The sequence below is a fragment of the Alligator sinensis genome, unplaced genomic scaffold, assembly GCF_000455745.1.
Source record: "Alligator sinensis unplaced genomic scaffold, ASM45574v1 scaffold247_1, whole genome shotgun sequence".
NCBI lineage: Eukaryota > Metazoa > Chordata > Crocodylia > Alligatoridae > Alligator > Alligator sinensis.
Window position 1 is genome coordinate 2,600,226 of NW_005842002.1, and position 19,630 is coordinate 2,619,855.

General features: G+C 44.9%; 1 protein-coding gene across 1 annotated transcript in view; it reads right to left on the minus strand.

The window, feature by feature from the left end:
- GABRA4 (gamma-aminobutyric acid type A receptor alpha4 subunit) overlaps positions 1-19,630 on the minus strand; it is a 94,513-nt gene that overhangs the window by 63,070 nt on the left and 11,813 nt on the right. The window contains 1 exon segment of the mRNA XM_014519037.1: positions 19,463-19,581. Coding sequence (XP_014374523.1) covers positions 19,463-19,581 — 119 coding nt within the window.

Sequence of the window (19,630 nt, forward strand, 5' to 3'; positions counted from 1 at the left end):
CAGCAGCCAAAGTCTAATGCTGTCACAAGACATTCATACCTTATTAAAAGGACCTTTAAGAAAGAATGAAAAAGGAAACGGAGTTCCCTGACGATCATACACACGCACAAGGAAGACTGAAATTAAGGAATTAATCAACAGTTAATATTAAGAGCATAGTATCATACAAAGTTAGCAGCATACTAAATAAATTGTAAATCACCATATTTTAGGGCAGAAATTATAAATGTCAATGTACACAGAATTATTTCATTTTAGAGGGGGCAGGGGTTTTTTTAGGAGAATGTCATGCTTATGGGAATAAAACTGAAGTATTAATAGAAACAGCTCCAAAACTAGGCATAATAGCACAAGAAAGCAATGTTTAACATTTAGCCTATAGCTCTACCAGCCCATAACATCCTGATCTGAAACACCCTTCAGAGTTTCTCTAACCAATGGGCACCAACACTGAGCTGTTTTGTGGTTCTGAAATGCATCTTAGATTTACAGACTATGCTATGCCACATAGTTATATATATCTCTTTCTAGAGGTGTCCCTTTTTCAGTGCCCTGGCCCAAAGTTTCCACCGTTAAGCAGAGACCAGTTGCTACTTTCTGACTGGGTCTTCTGGCTTCTGCATCCCTTCTTTCTCACCATGGCTCCCCCAGTGGCCCAAATTAATATAAAACAGGGAGATGCATCTATCACTTTGCATTGATTGCAGGTGTAAACTCCAAAGCACTTTGAGCCAGACGGAGTAACCGCTCCCGGGCACAGTGTCTACATGTGCACCCAGAACAGCAGCACTTTGAGCTGCTCAAGAGCAGGCTTGTGGGGGGGAAGCTCCGGACTCCGGGTGGCAGCATCAGAAGGGCTGGCAGAGACACAAGAGTACCAAACATGCAGAGCCGTGTAGTTACGTGGCAGGCAGGTGACTGGCCCCTTGCTGCCTGGGTGCAATTTCTGCTCATGGTTATGGTTTACATGAGTGTTTGATGGTAGTAAATAACCCTGCTGTAAGATAGTATTGTCCCTGACAGTCCCTGACAGTAATTAGTTTACTGAGCCCTAATGCAGGCACACATGTAGACTGCGATGCTTTACTGCAGAACTAATTAGTCAATTCTGCAGTAAAGCACATGTGTAGATGCACTTGGGGAGAAGCAATCTATGGCCCATGGAATGGATCCAGCTTGTGACAGCACATGGTGGGTGGAGGTGAGGAAATCTGTGACATACAGGAGTGGGGCATATTCTTCACCCTGCACCATGCAGTTCTCTGCCACAAGCTGCCAATGCCCTCCACTGCGTTCAGCAGAAGGAACCCCATCCCATACTGTTTCATGTTAAAAGCTGCTCTCTCACCCAGCTACTACAGCCTCTGCTTACCCTTGCTGCTAAATTTGGTGGTCCCCACTGCCTTGGTCAATAGAAATCAGTGGCACTCAGTGGCAAGGATAAGCAGAGGTTGCAGAAAGGAGGCACAAGAGCAAGAGAGCAGCCCTCAGCACAAAGCAAGGAGGGCAGGGCACTATGGAGGGGACTGGCAGCATGCCATTCTTAAAGGTTGCCAATCCCTGATTTAGAGCCATTAGTAGAGACTTTCTGACTTTAAAGAATTATACAACATGCAGAAAATTACTGTAACACAAGGCAGCAGCCTTTTCAAAGCCAACTAGCACTTCTCAAGTCAACTAGAGTTCCTTAAGTTAAATTGTAGAAGTAAAACTTAGATCAGAATCACCTACCCTGTTTTTATAAAACCTCCTAGCAACACCTTTTATATCCCAAACTGAACTTGGCATCCAAGTCACAGTGGCCGTACATCTATGGCCCAAATAGCAAATTTACCTTGCCTGGCAGTAGCATCCCTCAGCACAGAATAATGCTTCAGGTAGGCTGTCTCCTAAACCAAAAGCAATTTAGCCACATCCATATAGCACAGTGGGTGGGATAATTAACATGGAGATAGGCCTACTCTCACTGTCACTCAGCAGCAATAAGTAGCCCACCAAAAATGGCAGCTACATTGCCACCAGTTTACAAGGCATGCAGTCTAGAGCAACACAACATGCTTGCAGCCGCTGCTGTTTGACATATGTTACTGTATAGACACAGCTTTAATCTCCAGAATATTGAAAAAAAAAAAAATCTATATTCTCCACAAAATGTCTTCTAGAAGATATCTGGTCAACCTATTCCCTCTTATTTTGTGGCTTAAACACTCCTCCAATATGAACACAGTGCATAACTTAGCCTGAAACTATTAACTATTCTAATATTATAAAAGTCTTAATCTATCTGTCTGTCTGTCTATAATGCTTTACTCATGCTCTGATTGGCTGACAAACAGCCAATCAGAGTGGGAACAAGCATTCGAACAGGAGCTGGCAGCACGGTGGAGCACCTCCATGATGGTGGGGACGCAGGGGATAGGGGGGCAGGGCAAGGTCTGGAAGTGGGGACAATGGAGCGGATGAAACAGGAGGCGATGGAGTGGGGGAGGGGCCAGGCCACCAGAGTTGGCCTCACCTCCTCTTACTCCTTGCTGCTGCTGGGTCGGCCCAGGCCTGCTGCTTCCCCCACCATGGCGGGCTGGCTTCTCCCCATACTCAGGCCTGGTCCTTCCCCTCATCAGGCCTGGTCCCACTCCCCCCCTCCCCCCACCATTGCAGTGGGGAGGAGGGGAGCGGGCCTGGACCCCAAGCAGCGGGAAGTAAAGGGGGAGTGGGCCTGGATGCGGGGGGCGAGGGCACGGGGCTCCATTCCCGTATGCTGCCCCCGCATCATTCCTGATAGGCAATTGGCTAGTGTCATTGTAAAGTCCTATTTCAAATCTCACCTGCTATGATTCGAAGGGTGAACATTCATGTATTGTTACCTAAGCAGAGGGTTGTACAAAAGTCAATTGGCATTTGATTTAATCAGTAAAGAATGGCCTTCAATGGAATGTGGGAAAGTTTCTGTACATTATCAGATCCCCAGAAACAATGAAGAACTATTTATAATACACTGGCGAGTACTTTATGTCAGTTAAATAGCAGAGGAGTCCTACACACTGCAGTGGCCATTCTCATACCTAAATCACAGCCTGCATGATAAAATGCTTCTAAAGCAGCTCATACAGGATTGAAAATCAACTCCTACAAAAGCCAGGATAATTGGTTATTATATAGAGAAACCAGATGAATACTGGAGGAGACTGAAATCATGGGCCAACCACAAGAGAGTAGTACAGCTCTACCATAGTCATAGCTTGAAATAGCAGGTAAGTTGTAGCCACTGCCCCCTTAGGGCTATATATTCTAGCTTCCCACCAGTTTCACACATGGTTTATCCTTAGCATACAACACTACGTTGTTTTAAGCACAACAAAATGGTGCTTAAAAGACACAGAAAACCTTGGCAAATTTCACTCCAAAAAAATATTTTTCAGAAGAACTGCAGCTTCCTTATAGAGCTTTCAACATATGAAGTGCAATTTTAATATGGAGTACGGCTAACTCATTATGAGGGTAGTCCCTTGGGTAAAGGAATACGTAACTTGTGTGAAATTTCATTAGATCCATTCCTGGAGATAAGATTAAAAAAACAATTGTTATGGTAAAACATTGTGGAAGGTTGGTGTGCACTCACTCCTTCTCTCTCTCTTCCGCCTCCCCCACCACATCTGCTGAACAATACAGAACATAGCACAAGGTTGGTAGCAGAAAGCTGTTAACCAAAACAGAACAAAGCCAAAAAAAAGGGCTACCCATTTCTTTACTGTTTTTTTCTTTCTTCCCTTCCTTTTTTCAATTTTTTTTGTAAAGGGTTTAAATCACTATCTTATTAAGTTCAGACTTGGAATTAGCCTTAGAAAACGTTTCTTTTTTACATTAAGAACCCCGAAACCTTTGAGCAAATCTTTGTTACGTGTTCACATAAAACCTTCTATAACAGTTATGAGTATAGTAAAAATCAGAAAATAACAAATATAATCACCCTAACCAGGCATGGTGAACCTGACAGTGATAACAGTGGAGTTCAACACAGTGCCAAGATTCACTTTTAATTGAAACTGAGATCTTAAAAACAACACCCTTTATTGTACTATTTTATCTTCATTACTTACACTGCTCGGCCTATTAGATAAAACTGCTAAGGCATGGCATTTCCTTACTAAGAGCTTGAAGAACTCTGCAAAGGTTGAGGCTTGTACAATCTGCAACTATGACTTAAAATTATTTTATCCACATTTCAGTATCAGTTCTTAAATTTTAAACTTTGTATTTTATATCTTAGTCAAATCATGTGATCTTCCATATCAATTCTGTGTTTTCAAATCCTTGAAATGACCTATCTTACTTGTTTCTCATGCTTATTTTGATTAGCTAATATTTTCACTTTACCACCTTCTTTCATTTCCTGGACAACTGCAGATTAATTTATATCTTCAGCATTTACTACAAATTCACAATCTGAAAGTTAACTAATTAATTTCCTTAAAAAATTTTTAGGCAGTAAGGCCTATCTGCAGGAATAGCAAAAGGGAATTGAAATACGTTGGTTTTCAATTGTAAAGCCACAGTAACTGAGTATGCTATTTTTTTTAATGAATATTTAGTGTTTATGGAAGATACAATACTGGTACCCCTCGAAAATAGTTTCCTATTTGTCAACAGACCAACACAGCAGAGGCAACGACAATTCACATATACCAATGCCTCTATGGATATGCTCACTATCATTTGTATGAACCCTGACCAAAACAAACTATATCTCTAGGAACCGAAAAGACAGCTCAGGATTTTTTCTTGTTTAGTAGTTAGTCTATCTGCTGACACTGCCAACATGGGTGGCAACTGATGCCAGTTTCGTGATCTAGACACCTGTCTACTGGGAACTGGACTAAGAATATGAGCTAATTTTACATAGGTCATTGAGCAGAAGACAGATGGCAATGACTGTTCAGTCACTACCAACCAGGGCTAGATTCATATCAGTCAGCTACAGGTAAACAGCCCCATATCCTGTTAACAATCCCATAAGTCATCCACTCTCTCCAGCTGAGGATTGGACAATTGCCTAAAAGCAGATCAGCTTTACTTCACAGTACTTATACCTAACCCATTCACATTGCTTGTATTTTTTAAAAATCTATTATATTATGCATTGTAACCTTGCAGGTATGTATGCATTTTTCATATGAGCTCATAATCATGTAACTATTTTTTTCTATCCCCTAGAAATAAGAAAATTAACTCTTTCCAATACACCATGTGCTTATTTTCTGGCTAATTGGATGTCAAGTCTAAATTCAAGGCTCGAACTCATAGGGTGCATCCACACATGCAAGCACATGCACTTGCAGCAAATCAAATAGAAGCGGTGCAAATTTGAGCCAGGGCTTTTTGCCTTAGTGCACATGCTTGGACATGCACTTTGTTGTGGAGCAAATTGTGCCACTTGGGGCAAAATAACCCTGCCTGGCTCCTCCCAGCTCTGCAGGCAGGAGGAGCCTAGAGCCCAGGGCCAGCACCTGTGCTGTCCCCAGCAGTATAAAAAGCTGCCCTGTCCTGGCCCCAGCAGTATAAAAGCCACCCTGGCAAGTAGCTCACGGCTACTAGCTCTCAGGAGATTTTGGGACCCAGCCAATTGGTACCTGGGGACACTACCCCTTGTGCCAGCTGGACTGCCGAAGCAGCCCTCAGAGTTCCCTGCACCCTCTACCTGCTGCAGCAGTCTGGCAGTGGGGGCTGCTGCCTGGCTGTGACCTGATGTGCATCTGCCAGACCCGGATGGGGACTGCACAGCCAGTAGAGGCATCTTCCCTTCTGGGCCAGCAGTGGACTGTGGTTGCAGGGTTGGCCTGTGAGCGGCACTACTGCCACATGCGCCCCCTGCCTGGCAATCTGGGCAGCTATTGCCCAGAAGATGTTTTGGGTGCAGTGGCCTGCTTTGAACTGTCAAAGCATGTCCTCCTGGCTCCATTTGGCCAGGAGGTCAGCCACAGCCAGCTGGGTCCAAGGTGCCAGCTCTGAGCAGGCAAGGTCCTGCCACTGACCTCCCTAGCAGGAATTCTGCTGTTCCCTATTGGAAAACAGAAAAATCCCTGATAAAAAAATCCCAAAAAAGCATGTCTCTTTATCGTAATAATAAAGTGAACTCTAAATACATGTTTCATGAATTTATGAATATATATTTTGCTGCCCTCCCACAGGGGCGATGGCCCCTACACAGGGGTTACAGCCTCCACACAAGGGGTTCGGCTCCCCAGCAGGGGGCTCATGCCCCCAACAAGGGGTTTGGTCCCCACAGAAGGGCTATGGCCCCCCCAACTGGGGATTCGGCTCCTCAACAGGGGCCAAATGGCCCCTGCAGGGCTACCTCCCCCCTGCAAGGCCCACATGCCCCACTCAACCCCCATAGCTACCCCCATAACCCCAGGCACTGTCACTTTGAAGAAAAAAACAGAAAAAAAATGGGAAAAAAAGCCTCTGCTTGCCTTAGAAGAAGTGGTGGGGGGGCTCCAGGGCCTTCTGGCAGAGCCCCCTGGGTAGCACAGAACAGCAAGGGGGCAGGAGAACCTGGGCTGGGGCCGCTGGGGCTGCCATCCTGCCCTGCACTGTCAGGGCGGGGCCCCAGTCAGCCAGACGGCAGCCAGACTGCCAGTAAGTGTCGGGGGGGTCGTTTTTTTTAAACTATGGAGTGGGGGGGGCAGGGCAGAAAAGTGATCAGGGGCCTTGGGGAGAGGGACCAGGCAGGGCAGGTGATATCCAGGGGTCTAATTTTCTCCCTGTGCTGCAAGTTTGCAGCGCAGGGAACATTTTTTTGTTTCCGCATGTGCCTGTTGCTCCGCCTCAAAGGGGTTTGAGAGGAGGCAAGAGGCACATGCGCGCTCATAAGCTCTTCCTCATAAATCTGGCAAGTATGTCTTACTCATATGAGTAGCTTTAAAAATTATCAGGAGATCCTAAACTATTAAAAAATAATAAATTGCTTTCTCTGGATTCACAGGGAATGGAAGATCAATGGAAGGGGTGTACAAATGCTGAACTCTGAAGAACAAATGCATTTTTCCAGTGTGGATCTTTCTCACACCACGCTGGGCAATGGTTGCAGCAAAGCTATACGGCTCCACAAAGATACCCATCCACCCCCCGCTTCACAGATATAGGCTCTAGAGAGGAACTAAAAATATAAGCAGGCAAATCATATTGAACCTCAGAAGTCATAAATCAGCAGAAGACTGAAAAAAAAATCTTACGTTTGTAGCTAAAGCTCAGTATGACTATGAAAACAATATTCCAAAATACCATCATGGAATTCCCTGTTTACTGTTCCCCACCTATTTCCAGGTTAAATATGGTCAGTTAACAAAGGAAAATATAGTTAGTTAGTTTGCCCCTACTCAACTCTTCAAACTCAGCCTAAATTCTGCTATTTAAGTTAGTTTCCTTTTCAGGTATTAGCAATGATGATAAAGACTGTGCAGACGACATGATGCCTTCAGTGACACCCACACATCTCCAAAGCATTCTGATTATGCTCTCAGTTACATCTGTGCATAGCCATTATCCTTCTTAGGTTTGTACAGCTGTAACTAATTAGAAACTAGTAAACAATTCTGAACAGAAAGAAATGGAATCCATCTCACTGTCTCTTAATTGTGTTGTCTCTTCACAATTCACAAAAGAAAAGAAATAAACTTATTTTATCACTTAAGTAAACAGATAAAACTCCAATACAGTCAAGGAGCTGGGTGTGTTGAATAAGAGGTTCTACAAATGAATACTCACTTTAGAGATCACACATTAAATTATAGGTCTGGTGTGTGTATGTGGATTTAAATACATATGAAATTCCACACTGCTTTTTTTTTTTTTTTTTTTTAACTTAAAGTGTGACTCTTATTCCTCTGCGAAATATCAGTGATGCAAGAAAAAATGTTAACAATGTCGAAAATACAATCCATGTGTTGCCAGCCTTGGCCATTTTCAAGGGGCCTAGACCAAGCTGCAGAGGTGTGGCTAAGCAAAAGGCCCCAGAGCCTGTTTCTGAGTAATTGTAGCATGAACCTTTGCAGATGTGACAACTAGCTTGGTCAGCAAAGTAAATGAAGCCATGCATATGTCTAAATAAACCAGTAATAAGATACAATTAAGCAACGAGGCCTAAAGAGAGACTTTATAAGGAAAGACGATTCATTAAATAATCCAAACATACAGTATCATAGCTTTAACTTAAAATAATTAGTAGTAATTGATGTAACCAAATGTATTAAATGTTGTTTTGCTATAACAGATACATTTTTGTTAAAATGCTTAGATAATTTGTAGAAACAGAAACAGTCTTGTCAAAGATGACCATAAACTTAAGTTAAAAAAGAAACAGGTCAGTAGCAAACAGCATTCTACACTGGGGAAGAAAAAGAAAAGAAAACACTCTCCCCGCTTTTACTTTCCCAAAAAGATAAGAACTCAACCAATTAACACCTTCCAAGTTCACAAGAGATCTGGTTCAGACAGGTTCCAAAAATTTCAGTGAAACAAAGACATTTAAATAAAACCAGTCAAAGATAATTTATTTAAATATTAAAACCAATCATCTATAAATATTAAATATAGACTGGAAGGAAATTTGGAAAACTCAAAAAATTTTAAAAGACCTGCTGCCAATCTGTGCAACACCCTCCTCCTACCTCTCAAGCATCCCCATCCAGTATAGGTGAAAGTCTATGTTGTGCTGTCCTGGGGAGCCAGACAGACTTTGGAATAAATGTTTGGTTTTTTTGTTTTAAAGTGCAAACAAATAAAAGGTCAAGCTGTAGCCTTGCTTCTGCCTCTTTTCAGTAGCCAACCCACAAGGTTACCTGCAATCTAGGTAACACGTGCTTATTTTACATTTCCGTTCAAAGTGGAGGTTAAGAGTACAGTTTCAGTATTTTTTTCCAGTGATGTGTTTTATTTCAGGGAGATAACTCCCTTTAAAGTCACAGCTCCTGGTTTTGAAATTTCAGGGATCTGGGTATGGAGTTTTTCTAGTTCCTCCAGTCACTAATCCAGACATGAAGTTTCCAGTAAGTGGGTAAGCACAATTGGTGTACCCATCTGTATTAAATAGTAGGTGTCAATTTGCTACAGCCAGTTAAGATTATACTTCATCACTGAAATATAGGCTTGACAATATCCTCTTTGCCTATACCCTGCTGTAATGCATATAAACCATAACATTCCTTTGTCTTGCTTACCTTAAGAATTAATAAAGCTTATTTCCAAAAATCACATAAACTTCGATCCAGTGAGACCTGTGGTCCTTCAAATTCAGCGTCCAGTCTCTGGCTTTGTCTAGTACCACATGCTGCTTAAGGTATGAAACCCCGGTAATGAACAATTGTGGAATAACTTGCCTTGACTGATGGAAACTTCTCCCTAACTTCCATGAGTCAGCCATTGTCTTGTTCCCTGAAGCAGCCATTATGCCCATTATCATATTTTTAATTGTATCTACTGTAAGTGGCAATGTTCTCATTACCCACATAAGTCTTATTTTCCTGGATCTGACTGAGTACTCAGGCTTAATGTTGTCTCGTGGAAACAACTTCCATAGCCTAATCATGCATAGCATAAAAGTATTTCCTTTTGTCAGTTTTAAATCCTGTTCATATTCATTCTGTTTTAAATCCTGTACCTTTGCTCCTGTAGGATGGGAGAGAATAACCAGGAAGTCCACTTTACTTTGTTTGTGCCATTCATTAATCAGTGCACCTCTAGCAGACCCCCACTGCTGAAAACAACCTAAGACCTAAAGCCAAATCCCAAAGTGTAACATAGGCACCTAAAGATAGGCAATGTGCTGCCTAAAATGTAGTCACATGGCTCCCAGAATAGAATCTAAAACCTATAAATAAACACTCATGTTCCTTGCATGGTGCGCAGGGGGAATTTAGACACCTCACAGCGGAGATCCAAAATGACCTATATGCTGAGAGGGGAGCAGCCTAGGACAGCCAGCAAGAAATTCTTAGCACGGGGGTGAGTCTTCCACAGAACGTAGGTGTTTGAGTGAGGCCTACAAGGAAGATGCCTCTGTTCACCTAGAAGCCAAAGGCTTCTTTCAAAGAACTGAGGGTATGCATGAGCAGGCAGGCCCACTGACTTCCCTCTCATCATGTTGGAATCACCGGGACCCCTCTACCTCGTCTTTTCTCCCTCTCGCCTACCACGTGTTGATGTTAAGCTATTCTTTGGGAGTATGGATGGCATCTAGGGTGATGGTCATGCTGATGGGGGTCAGTCTTCTGAAGGGCTCCACCACCTCTACACCCTGCTCCTTTCCACTCAGGTGACAGGTCAGCCTTCTGTAACAACGAGTTTGAGTCACTGGCTCTCGGCTTCTCCCTGCTCCAGCTCAGTTGCTGACTTCAAGAAGGGTCGGTGACCACACTGTCTAGATGGGTCTCTCTTGTGTGTTTCAGCCTAAGTTAAGGTAGTTTTCTTCTCTCCAAGACTGGTGGATCACGAGTGATGTGATCTCTACCTGCCAGGCTCAGAGATTCACAATCTGGTGACTCACTAGCTCTCAGGTGTACACCCTATGGCTTAATTAACTATAACTCTAGTGTTCCCAGGATCTAACTTTCCCCTGCTATCTCTCCCTAGCCAGGGAGCACTGAATACTAAACAAAAGGAAAAAAATAATAAACAAAAGGACTCCCTTTCCCTTGTTTGTATGACTTTTCAAGGGACCACTCACAGCCAAGGCTCAGGGATCCAGCTTACATCCCTGTAGTTAGCCTGAACCTGGTGACCTTTTATTCAGTTCCTCCAGGCAAATCTCTCCTTTACGTGGGTTATCTAGGGTCCCATGAAGTTAATCCCACCTCTAGTGTCCGTTCATGCCCTTTCCTGATGGGCTTACCAATCTTTCACTGGGCACTCTTTTCCAGTGTTCCTGTCCCTCCGACGAGTGGGTCCACCAACAAGTACCCCCGCTGTCCGGTGTTACTTATTTTGTTCTGTGTATCGGGTAGGTCGCTCACTCATGGTCACAGTATCTTGGCATCCCACAAGGGTTCGGCTGGCTGGGTCTCTGTTGCGGCAGAGTCCTCTTCCCGATCCTGCTGCAACATCCCTTTTTTCCCCTCAGCATCCTCCTTTTAAACTTCCCGGGCTTGTCCGGGCCAATCAGCACCAGCCTCCACGGCATATATTCCCTGGACCCAGTGCGCGGCTCCACTCCCCTCCCTGGAGCTTATTTTGGCATGGCACGCCAGGGAAGCACAGCCTGTCTGGACCCTGCTGGGTGGGTTCCCCTCCCCCAGCATTCTTCCCTGCCGTGCCAGGTGGCGTGGCCCATCCAGCCCCTGCTGGGTGAGTTCTCCCCAGCCAGAGCTTCCCTGGTGCACCAGGGAGGTGTGGCTTGCTCAGGATCTGCCAGGTGAGTTCCCCATTTCCCAGCATCCTTCTCTGGCATGCCGGGCAGCATGGCTTGCCCAGACCCCACCAAGTAAGTTTTTTCTTGGGGCTTGTCACTGGCATGCCGAGAAGGCACAGCTTGCCCAGGCCCTGCTGGGTGAGTTTCCCCCTGGCATGGTCCCTCCTTCAGGGGTCTAGCAGGAGCTGCATCCCAGCCCCTGATACAGCACACTATTTTTAAAATGCAATTGGAGGAGTATGACTTTATACAAGAGCCTAGTGTCTACAGCATTGCCTAGGAAGTTGGACATCTGGCTTACAGGCCTTCAAACATACCCCACAGGAGTGTATCCTCACTGCAAGGGTAGGCAGAAACTGCATCCACCCCTTCTGATAAAGGTTGACTACTCTCCCACAAATAATGCAGTTCATAAGGCTGGAAAGAGAATAAGCAAGAAGCAGCATGACTCTATTACTTAGTGGTTAGGGCACACAGTTAAAGTCCCCGTTTCATGATATTTTTTCGATCCAATGACTGCTTAACATTAAATGAATTAACAGTCCAGAGAGCAGAGACTCCCCACTCCCAGGGGAGTATTCTAACTTCCAGGCTAATAGTACTTCCACCCAAATCACAACATATATATTGGCAGCAGATGTGGGTTTGAATAGCCTCAAGCACTGCATCCACACAAGAATAGATGTTTGGCTCACCACGGACAAGTAGCGGCAGCACACCTTGTACCAGCACTAGTTGTCCCCAGGGAACACCTGTGCCATACGCCCTCTGGTGCATGGCAGGTTACCCTGGGTGGGGTAGAGGAGACTAGGGCCAGTACTGGGCTGGCCCCAGCAGTCTTACCTGGGCCCCTGGGGACCTCCTGGGGCTGCAACAACAGCAATCCTGCCGCTCAGAGCCTAGCTTGCAGTCAAAGCATGGCTCTGGCTGGCCAGGCTCTGGTTTTAAGTGGCATGCGTTGCCCCCCACATGCTCCCCTCCATTTTTTTTTTTGCCCTTTTTTTTTTTTTTACCCCTGGATATCCAGGGGTCAACCCTCCCCCCACCCCCCATACACATACATTGCTCCCTTGCAGATCAGAGAACAGCTGAATGTGTGGTATGTGGCACCACAGATGTGTTTACTGCACCGAATACCACATGGCTACGCTCATCCAAACACGACCAAGAATTGGTGAAAATTAGAACCCAGATCCCCAACTCCTGGGTGCATGCTCTAACCACTGAGCTACTGGATGAAGGCAGGGATGGGAAGGAGGGCAGTATCAACTCTCACTGTTTTCTGCAGAGCATGATTTGTACACATATGTACACCTACCAGATTAAGCCTCTCAGGAGACATAGGCAGAATACCTGATGGAGCTGAGACAGGACATACCTAATTAGATGTTCTTTTTATGTCCAAAACCAGAACTTTAATACTGAAAACTGGGGTGTGCGAAATGAGCCATATTTGATTCAGATTCAGCCCGAATCGGGGACAATGATCTAAGTCAAATCGAATCACTGTCCCCAATTCAGGCTGAATCCAAATCTTCAGATTCGCTGCTGATTCAGAGAATCAGCAATTCGGCCATAGACACAGCTTTACATGTTTTTTCTACATACCTTGAAGTACCAGGTGCAGCTCGTGAATGCTGCAATGGAAGGGTGGATGGAGCGTCCCACAGGAGTGTGGGGGGCCCCCCTGCGTGCTCTACACTGAACCCAGAAGTGGACTGGAAGTACTTCTGGTCCACTTCCAGGTCTGCCACCAAGTGCGCTGGCCCTCCCCCTACCACCTTAGCGATCAGCCACAGGGGGGACCCAGGTGACCCCCAGACCCAGGAGGCACCACTTGCTGAGCCGGGAGGGAGGGGCATGGTGCGGGGGGAGGGCCCTGTGCGATTCCCGGAGAACCTGGAAGTAGAGCGGAAGTGCTTCTGGTCCACTTCCAGGTCCACTGATGACGACGGTGGAGACCCCCCTGCATTCCTGTGGGACACTCCATTCGCCTCACCATCTCAGCATTCACGAGCTACCTGGTACCTTGGGTATGTAGAAAAAACATTTAAAGCTGTGGCTATGTCTGCATCGTTGAATCTTTCTGAACTGATTCGGAGGGTTCCTAAAGGGTTTCCTGATTCGATTCAGATTTGGAGATTCAGCCACTGGATCGAACCGAATCACCGCTGAATCGAATCAGCCACCAAAGCCTCGCGCAGCCCTGATGAAAATATAGGTTTCTATGAATTAGACAACTGATGAATGGGAAGTTTCCAAGATTGCAATCCTGAATGTAGGTGCCTAAAGCAGGAGTTGCATATGATTTAGGCATATTTATTTGGGGGCCTACATCAAAGCCTCAAAATAAAAGCTTAGTTATGCCCAGTCTTTGTTTGGGTACACAGTTCAGGTGGGGATGTGAGGCTGCAGATATGGATCTGGCCTCACATGGACTGGAAGCACATGCCACAACCTCAGCAAACCAAATCCTTACCAGCCTATGTCTTCTTCTGTCCTAAATATGAGCACATAAACATCAAGTTTTGTACATGTGCCTTACACTACAGAAAGAGCCATTAGGGCACATCCACAAATGCAGGCACAGGCATTTGCAGCAGCTCAAGTAGCAGCAGCACAAATCTGTGCCATAGATTTGTGCTTCAGCACACATGTCTGAACATACACTTTGGTGTGGGGCAAATTGTGCCACTTGGGGCAAACTGACCCTGCCCATCTCCTCCCAGATCTTCAGCCAGGGGGAGCTAGAGGCTGGAGCCAGCACCTGTGCTGGCAGCTCAGGGCTACTTGTCCTGAGGAGCTTCTGAAGCCCCAGATACCAACTGGCCGGAAGACTAGCCCCTTGTGCCAGCTGGACTGCTGAAGCAGCCCTAACCTAGAATGGCCCCTGCACCCTCTACCCACTGCAGCAGTCTGGCAATGGGGGCTCCTTCCTGGCTGTGACCTGCTGCCATCTGTGACAGCATCCACCCCCTTGGACCTGCGCCCCCGTGGCTGGGTGTGAGGCTTGTGGGGGGATGGGATATGGAGGTGGGTATCTGGGGGACTCATGCAGGGGTTGTGGGGTTTGTGGGGGGCCAGCACATGCCCATCTGCCCCCCAACAATGCACAGCCCCCAACTCTGGTGGCAGCAGCAGGCCCTTGGGATGTTCATGGTCCACTGCAGGCAGAGCCCCCTGGCGGCACACAGTGCCACCTGAGACCTGGAGGATACACATGGCATGCAGAGCTGGCACAGTCCACTGGTGTGTACCTTCAGGCAACATCGAGTCAGCTCCTACCACCATCTGGGGCTCCTGGCACTGCAGGCAGGAGCCATGTGCCATGTAAATGCAGGAGCTGGCCCGGCCTGATGGTGCACAGACCACATGGAGGCAGGAGCCAGCCCGGCCCGATGGCACGCGGCTTCTGCCTGCAGTGCTGCGAGACCCAAGTGGCAGCAGGAACCAGCCTGGTCCTGTCTAAAGTTGCACGTCAGCAGACTGGGCCAGCTCTGTGCACCACATGTAGCCCTTGGGTCTCAGACAGCGCTGTGCACCACCACAGGGTTCTGCTTGCAGCAAGTCATGAGCACCCCGAGGGCCTGCTGCTGGCTGCTGCGGGGGCTGTGCACCGGGGGGAGGGGGGCAGGCAGGGAATCCACCCCTCCCACGCAGGTAGCATATTGGAGCAACGGGGGCATGCAAGAGGCATAGAGATGCTCTGGCCAGGTGCTAGAGCATCTCTTTGGAGGTCTTAGTCTCTAGTTGCTTCAGGGCATGCTCCAGGAGCATACCCTGCACCGCTTTTTTCTGGCATGTTTTCTTTTGATACCAGTATTCCCCAGTATCAAACTTAAAGTCCAGGCTGCATATTTGCAGCGTGGGGAACATTTTTTCACTCATGGGGTGCCTCCTGCGGCATCTCAAACTGCTTTGAGACACAGCAACAGACACGTGCTCACTCGTGTGGACGCGGCCTTAGAGTTTATTTGGTCAACACTTCAAAACTAGTAGGCATACAAACAACACATAGCAAACTGACCCTGCTTCTACTCAATTCAGTAATCATATACCTCTCACTTGAGCCGGCTAAATGTATTTAGCTCTCAAAGCAAAAAGTAATATGGTACCATTCAAGTATTAAAGAAACAAGCATATCCAAAACCATATATTATGTATGGTAATATATAAACCTAATACTGATCTCACTTGCACTGTTGTTAATCAGAAGTAGTAACTCCATTAAAGTCAAGGGAGCTACATAAATGTAAAACCAATGCCAAATCAGAATCAGGCCCCATATCAAATAAATATTATCCTTTAACAACCACCCTTAGCTTCACCTTAAATTAGCACAATATAGAAATGAAATATGGAAAAGATAATTTTTCAGAGAAAACATGGGTGCTATAACTTCCTCTCCATCTTTTCTCCTATGATAAAATAAGGGCAATTAATAGGGAAAAACATCTGAATTGACACTGCAGCTAGAATTAAATACACCATTTTCTTCTGAAATGTTGGGGCAGAATAAACAACAAACACTTTGCAATTTTACAACAGATAGAGTAAAAAAGTATTTTATATACCTCAGGTATTTACCGTAAACACCATAGTCACACGATCATTTTGATTTGGAAATCAACATGTACTATAAACTGTAATGAGAATACTGAAGTTCGATGTAATGGTATAATGGAATATGAAGTGCAAGAAGTGTAATTGACTTGGATCCTACCTCACCATGCCTGCAAACCTCACTTTATTCATTTCTTACGATGTAATTTCCCACCACTGAAATGCCTCCTGATTATCTTCCAAAACACTTGACAATTCAAATAATCCTGACTGCACTTCAAAAAACTGGAAAGGTCAGTTTTGTGGAAGAAAGTTATGAAGTCAAATTAAAGCTGTCTTTCAAATCTGTTTTGATTTCTTAGGTATTTTTTCCGGATCTTTCTTTTAAATCGATAAATTAATGTCTGTTCTGGAAATAGCCCTGTAAGTATATAAAATATTTAATAAAAGTTGTGGTATTTTCAATAATTTTTTAATTTTTCTTTATGAAATCTGCTAAATGCACAATGCTTAGTATCCAGTTACATTTTTTGTTTTGTTTTGTTTTGTAAAGTGAATTTGTCACTAATGAAAAGTGCCAGCCAGACGGCATTAAAGAAGTGATAGTCCCACTTATTCTCAAGATACAGCCTAGACAATAATGAAGTTTCCCACATCCAGCTGCAAATGATGTTCAGTCCTCTTCAGGACCACTTCTAAGTGAGAGAAAGCAATAGTGTGTCTATGCTCAAGTCAGTACTTGGCTTCTCTTCTGTAACTGCCAACAACTGTGCTAATTAATGCTAATTTGGGGAGTTCGGAGCCATACCAGGCCTAATCCAATCCCTACTGAAGTCAATGGGTACTTTTCCATACAGTTTATTGAAAGCTGGAATTAGAACATTTTCAGAAAATCATCAAAAAGCTGTATTTTTTTCCTTTTTGCTCTTCAAGCATAATTTTTCACAAAGTGTTATTTGCAGAAAAGCTGATGTATACCAGAAAAAAAAAAATCAGCTTGGCTTGCTCCCTGCACAAGTGAGAATCAGAAATATTTTGATTAAAGTTGGGGTTTGAAAATCAGTGCTAGTGAGATCTGTGCAGAGCCTTTTGTTCTTAAAATAAGACCCTATGCCTTGTTTGGAGTCACATGCGTTCGAAATGGTGAATTAGTTTCAGCAGTGACTTCTGTTCCCTATCAGTATGTAACATGACTTTAACACTGCTGAAACATACTGTACTCCTCAGTGTGAATACTGCTTATCCTGTATGACATCTATTTATTATGCATTTACTGGTGAATGACCCATTTTTAAATATGTGGAGCCCCACTCACCATACATATTTTCAGCAAGTGATCTGAATACAAAGAAAAAATGTGTTTTGAATAACAAACATTTTAATGATTAATCAACTGGCATTAGTCTACGTTCTGTCACGGAATCAAATCTGAGCACTGTTTTTTTGTTAAAAGCTGCTTTTACCAATTCAGGTGAAGGTAACTTTTGCAACAATGAGCTTAGATTCCAAACACCTTCTTCAGAAAACTGAAAGAGCATGTTTTTCATATAGCACTTATAACATTTTAAACCATTGACCTTTGAGTTTTAAAGTTAGATTTAAAAAAGAAAAAGAACCACTCTAATATTTATGATTAAAATATCCACCAGAACATTGACTTTTCTGTCTTCCTAAACTATTGATTTAAATATCATAGCTGGTAGAATGCAAGAAGATACAATACTACTTTTTTGCAACGGGAATTTAACTCTGTAAATATGAAATTAAAAAAAAACCAAGCAATAGTTTGCAAATGGCTATTGGGTAAATATAGAATCTCCACAAGCTATATGAAGATCTGGCATTTTCTGGGCATTTAGAAATTCTGATAGTGCATTCGGAGCATTTTTTCTATATGATTAATAGCTAAGCATTCAAACAAAATGATGCAGACTCTACATAGCACATCCCTCGGAAATAAATCTGTACATATGCAGAAGAGTCTGTAATTTGTCTTTAGGACCATCAAACTGCAAAAGACCATCTGGGTAAATTATTCTAACGGGTGCTTTAACAGGGTTAGCTTAATTTCCAGTGAATGTCCTTGCATCTAGTTTATAGAAAGCCTAACCTATAAGGGAAAGAATATCTAAAATAAGCAGAAACTGATGAATAGCACTAACGAGGTTGTCCATTTATGGTAAGAGCATGCATGTCAGCACTGCTTCTGTCATGTGTGTGGAATGTGTTGGGCTATATGTCAGTGTATATGTATCACGTGTAGGAAGAAATTATTTTAGAAGGTACTAAGAGCAAATTGTTTCATAGAATAAAACTTACAGAAAGCCCTCATTCAACCCTGCAGGGAACTGGCCCCATTAATGTCTTCGTTTGCCTAGTACATCACCAGAAAACGGTGAGTTTGAGGGGTTGTAGCCTCCTGCATTGTAAACACTCTAATTCCAGAAAACAAGTGAAAGCTGGATTTAACTAGATCTTGATGATTTTTGGTCCCAACCCACAAACTGCACCATCAAGAGTGAGAGAACATTAAGTTTACCCACTTGCAGAGCATCAAAACTAGACCCTGCCGTAGCTGTGTACAGTAGTTCAACAAAAACCTGGCTCTGACACACAGATCCAGCAGAATTTTTGCCCCAAGCCCTCAACTGCTGATTCCTAAGTAGAGCACAAGTGCCCTGATTATAAAGACAAGGCAGAATGTGAAGAACTGGGATGACAGGGTCCAAGCACTAGAGCTATATTTTGCCAGTACCACTGGGACAGGAGGCATCAGAGACCAGATCTGTCAGTGAAGTAGGAGTAGCGACACTCGTTTGTATTTACATTGTACCAAAACCTGCCAACACGCAAGAGAAATCCGGTACTATAGATCTTTTGCAGCCTAGTTCTGCCGACATGCTTTGGGCTCCAGATATTTATAGGGCAAAAAGAGCAGCTAAACCTTCTCTCTGTTTAAACACTGGCTCTGGGAAGGGGGACTAAAAAGGAGCAGAAACAGGTGAAAGACCTGAGTTTCCCTTAACCTGGCACTAGATATTTTTTGGCACGCTTGGAGTTGCTACGAGCGTTCACCATGGCCGGAGGAGCAGCATTTGAGCCCAGTCTGGGGGATGCCGGCCCAAACACGGGCAGGACCCGGGTGCTGCACCTGGCACTATCCCGCCGGAGTGCACCCAATTCCTTGCTGCAGCAGGAGCTTTTACACCTGTGTTTTGGCAGTAGCGGGTTGCCCGGACCCCGGCAGAGCCAGCTTGTACCTCACCCCCTGTTCTCCCGCCCTCCCCGCCTCTGCCCGCAGAGTCAGCGGCAATATTTCAGGGAGGGAGGAAATGGGCAGAGGGAGGAGGGGGGCCGCCACATCCTAATTCCCCACAAAACAATCACAACCATGACTCGAAAAACAGAAGGAAGCGCAGGAAGCCGTACCTAGTCATGCCCACAGACAGACACACAGGCAGACTGACAGACAGGAGGGAGCGTGCACAGTAACCATACCCCCAAATCCAGGGCGCAGCCTGTTGTCATAACCGTCCAGAAGACTGTTCAGGATGCTGGTAAAATTCTCCGGCCACAATTTCTCCTCTTTTTTGGTCTGTCCCGGGGGGTCGGTGAGGCTGCCGGGGGGGGCGGCAAGGCAGGAGGGTTATTGATGCCAATGGGGGG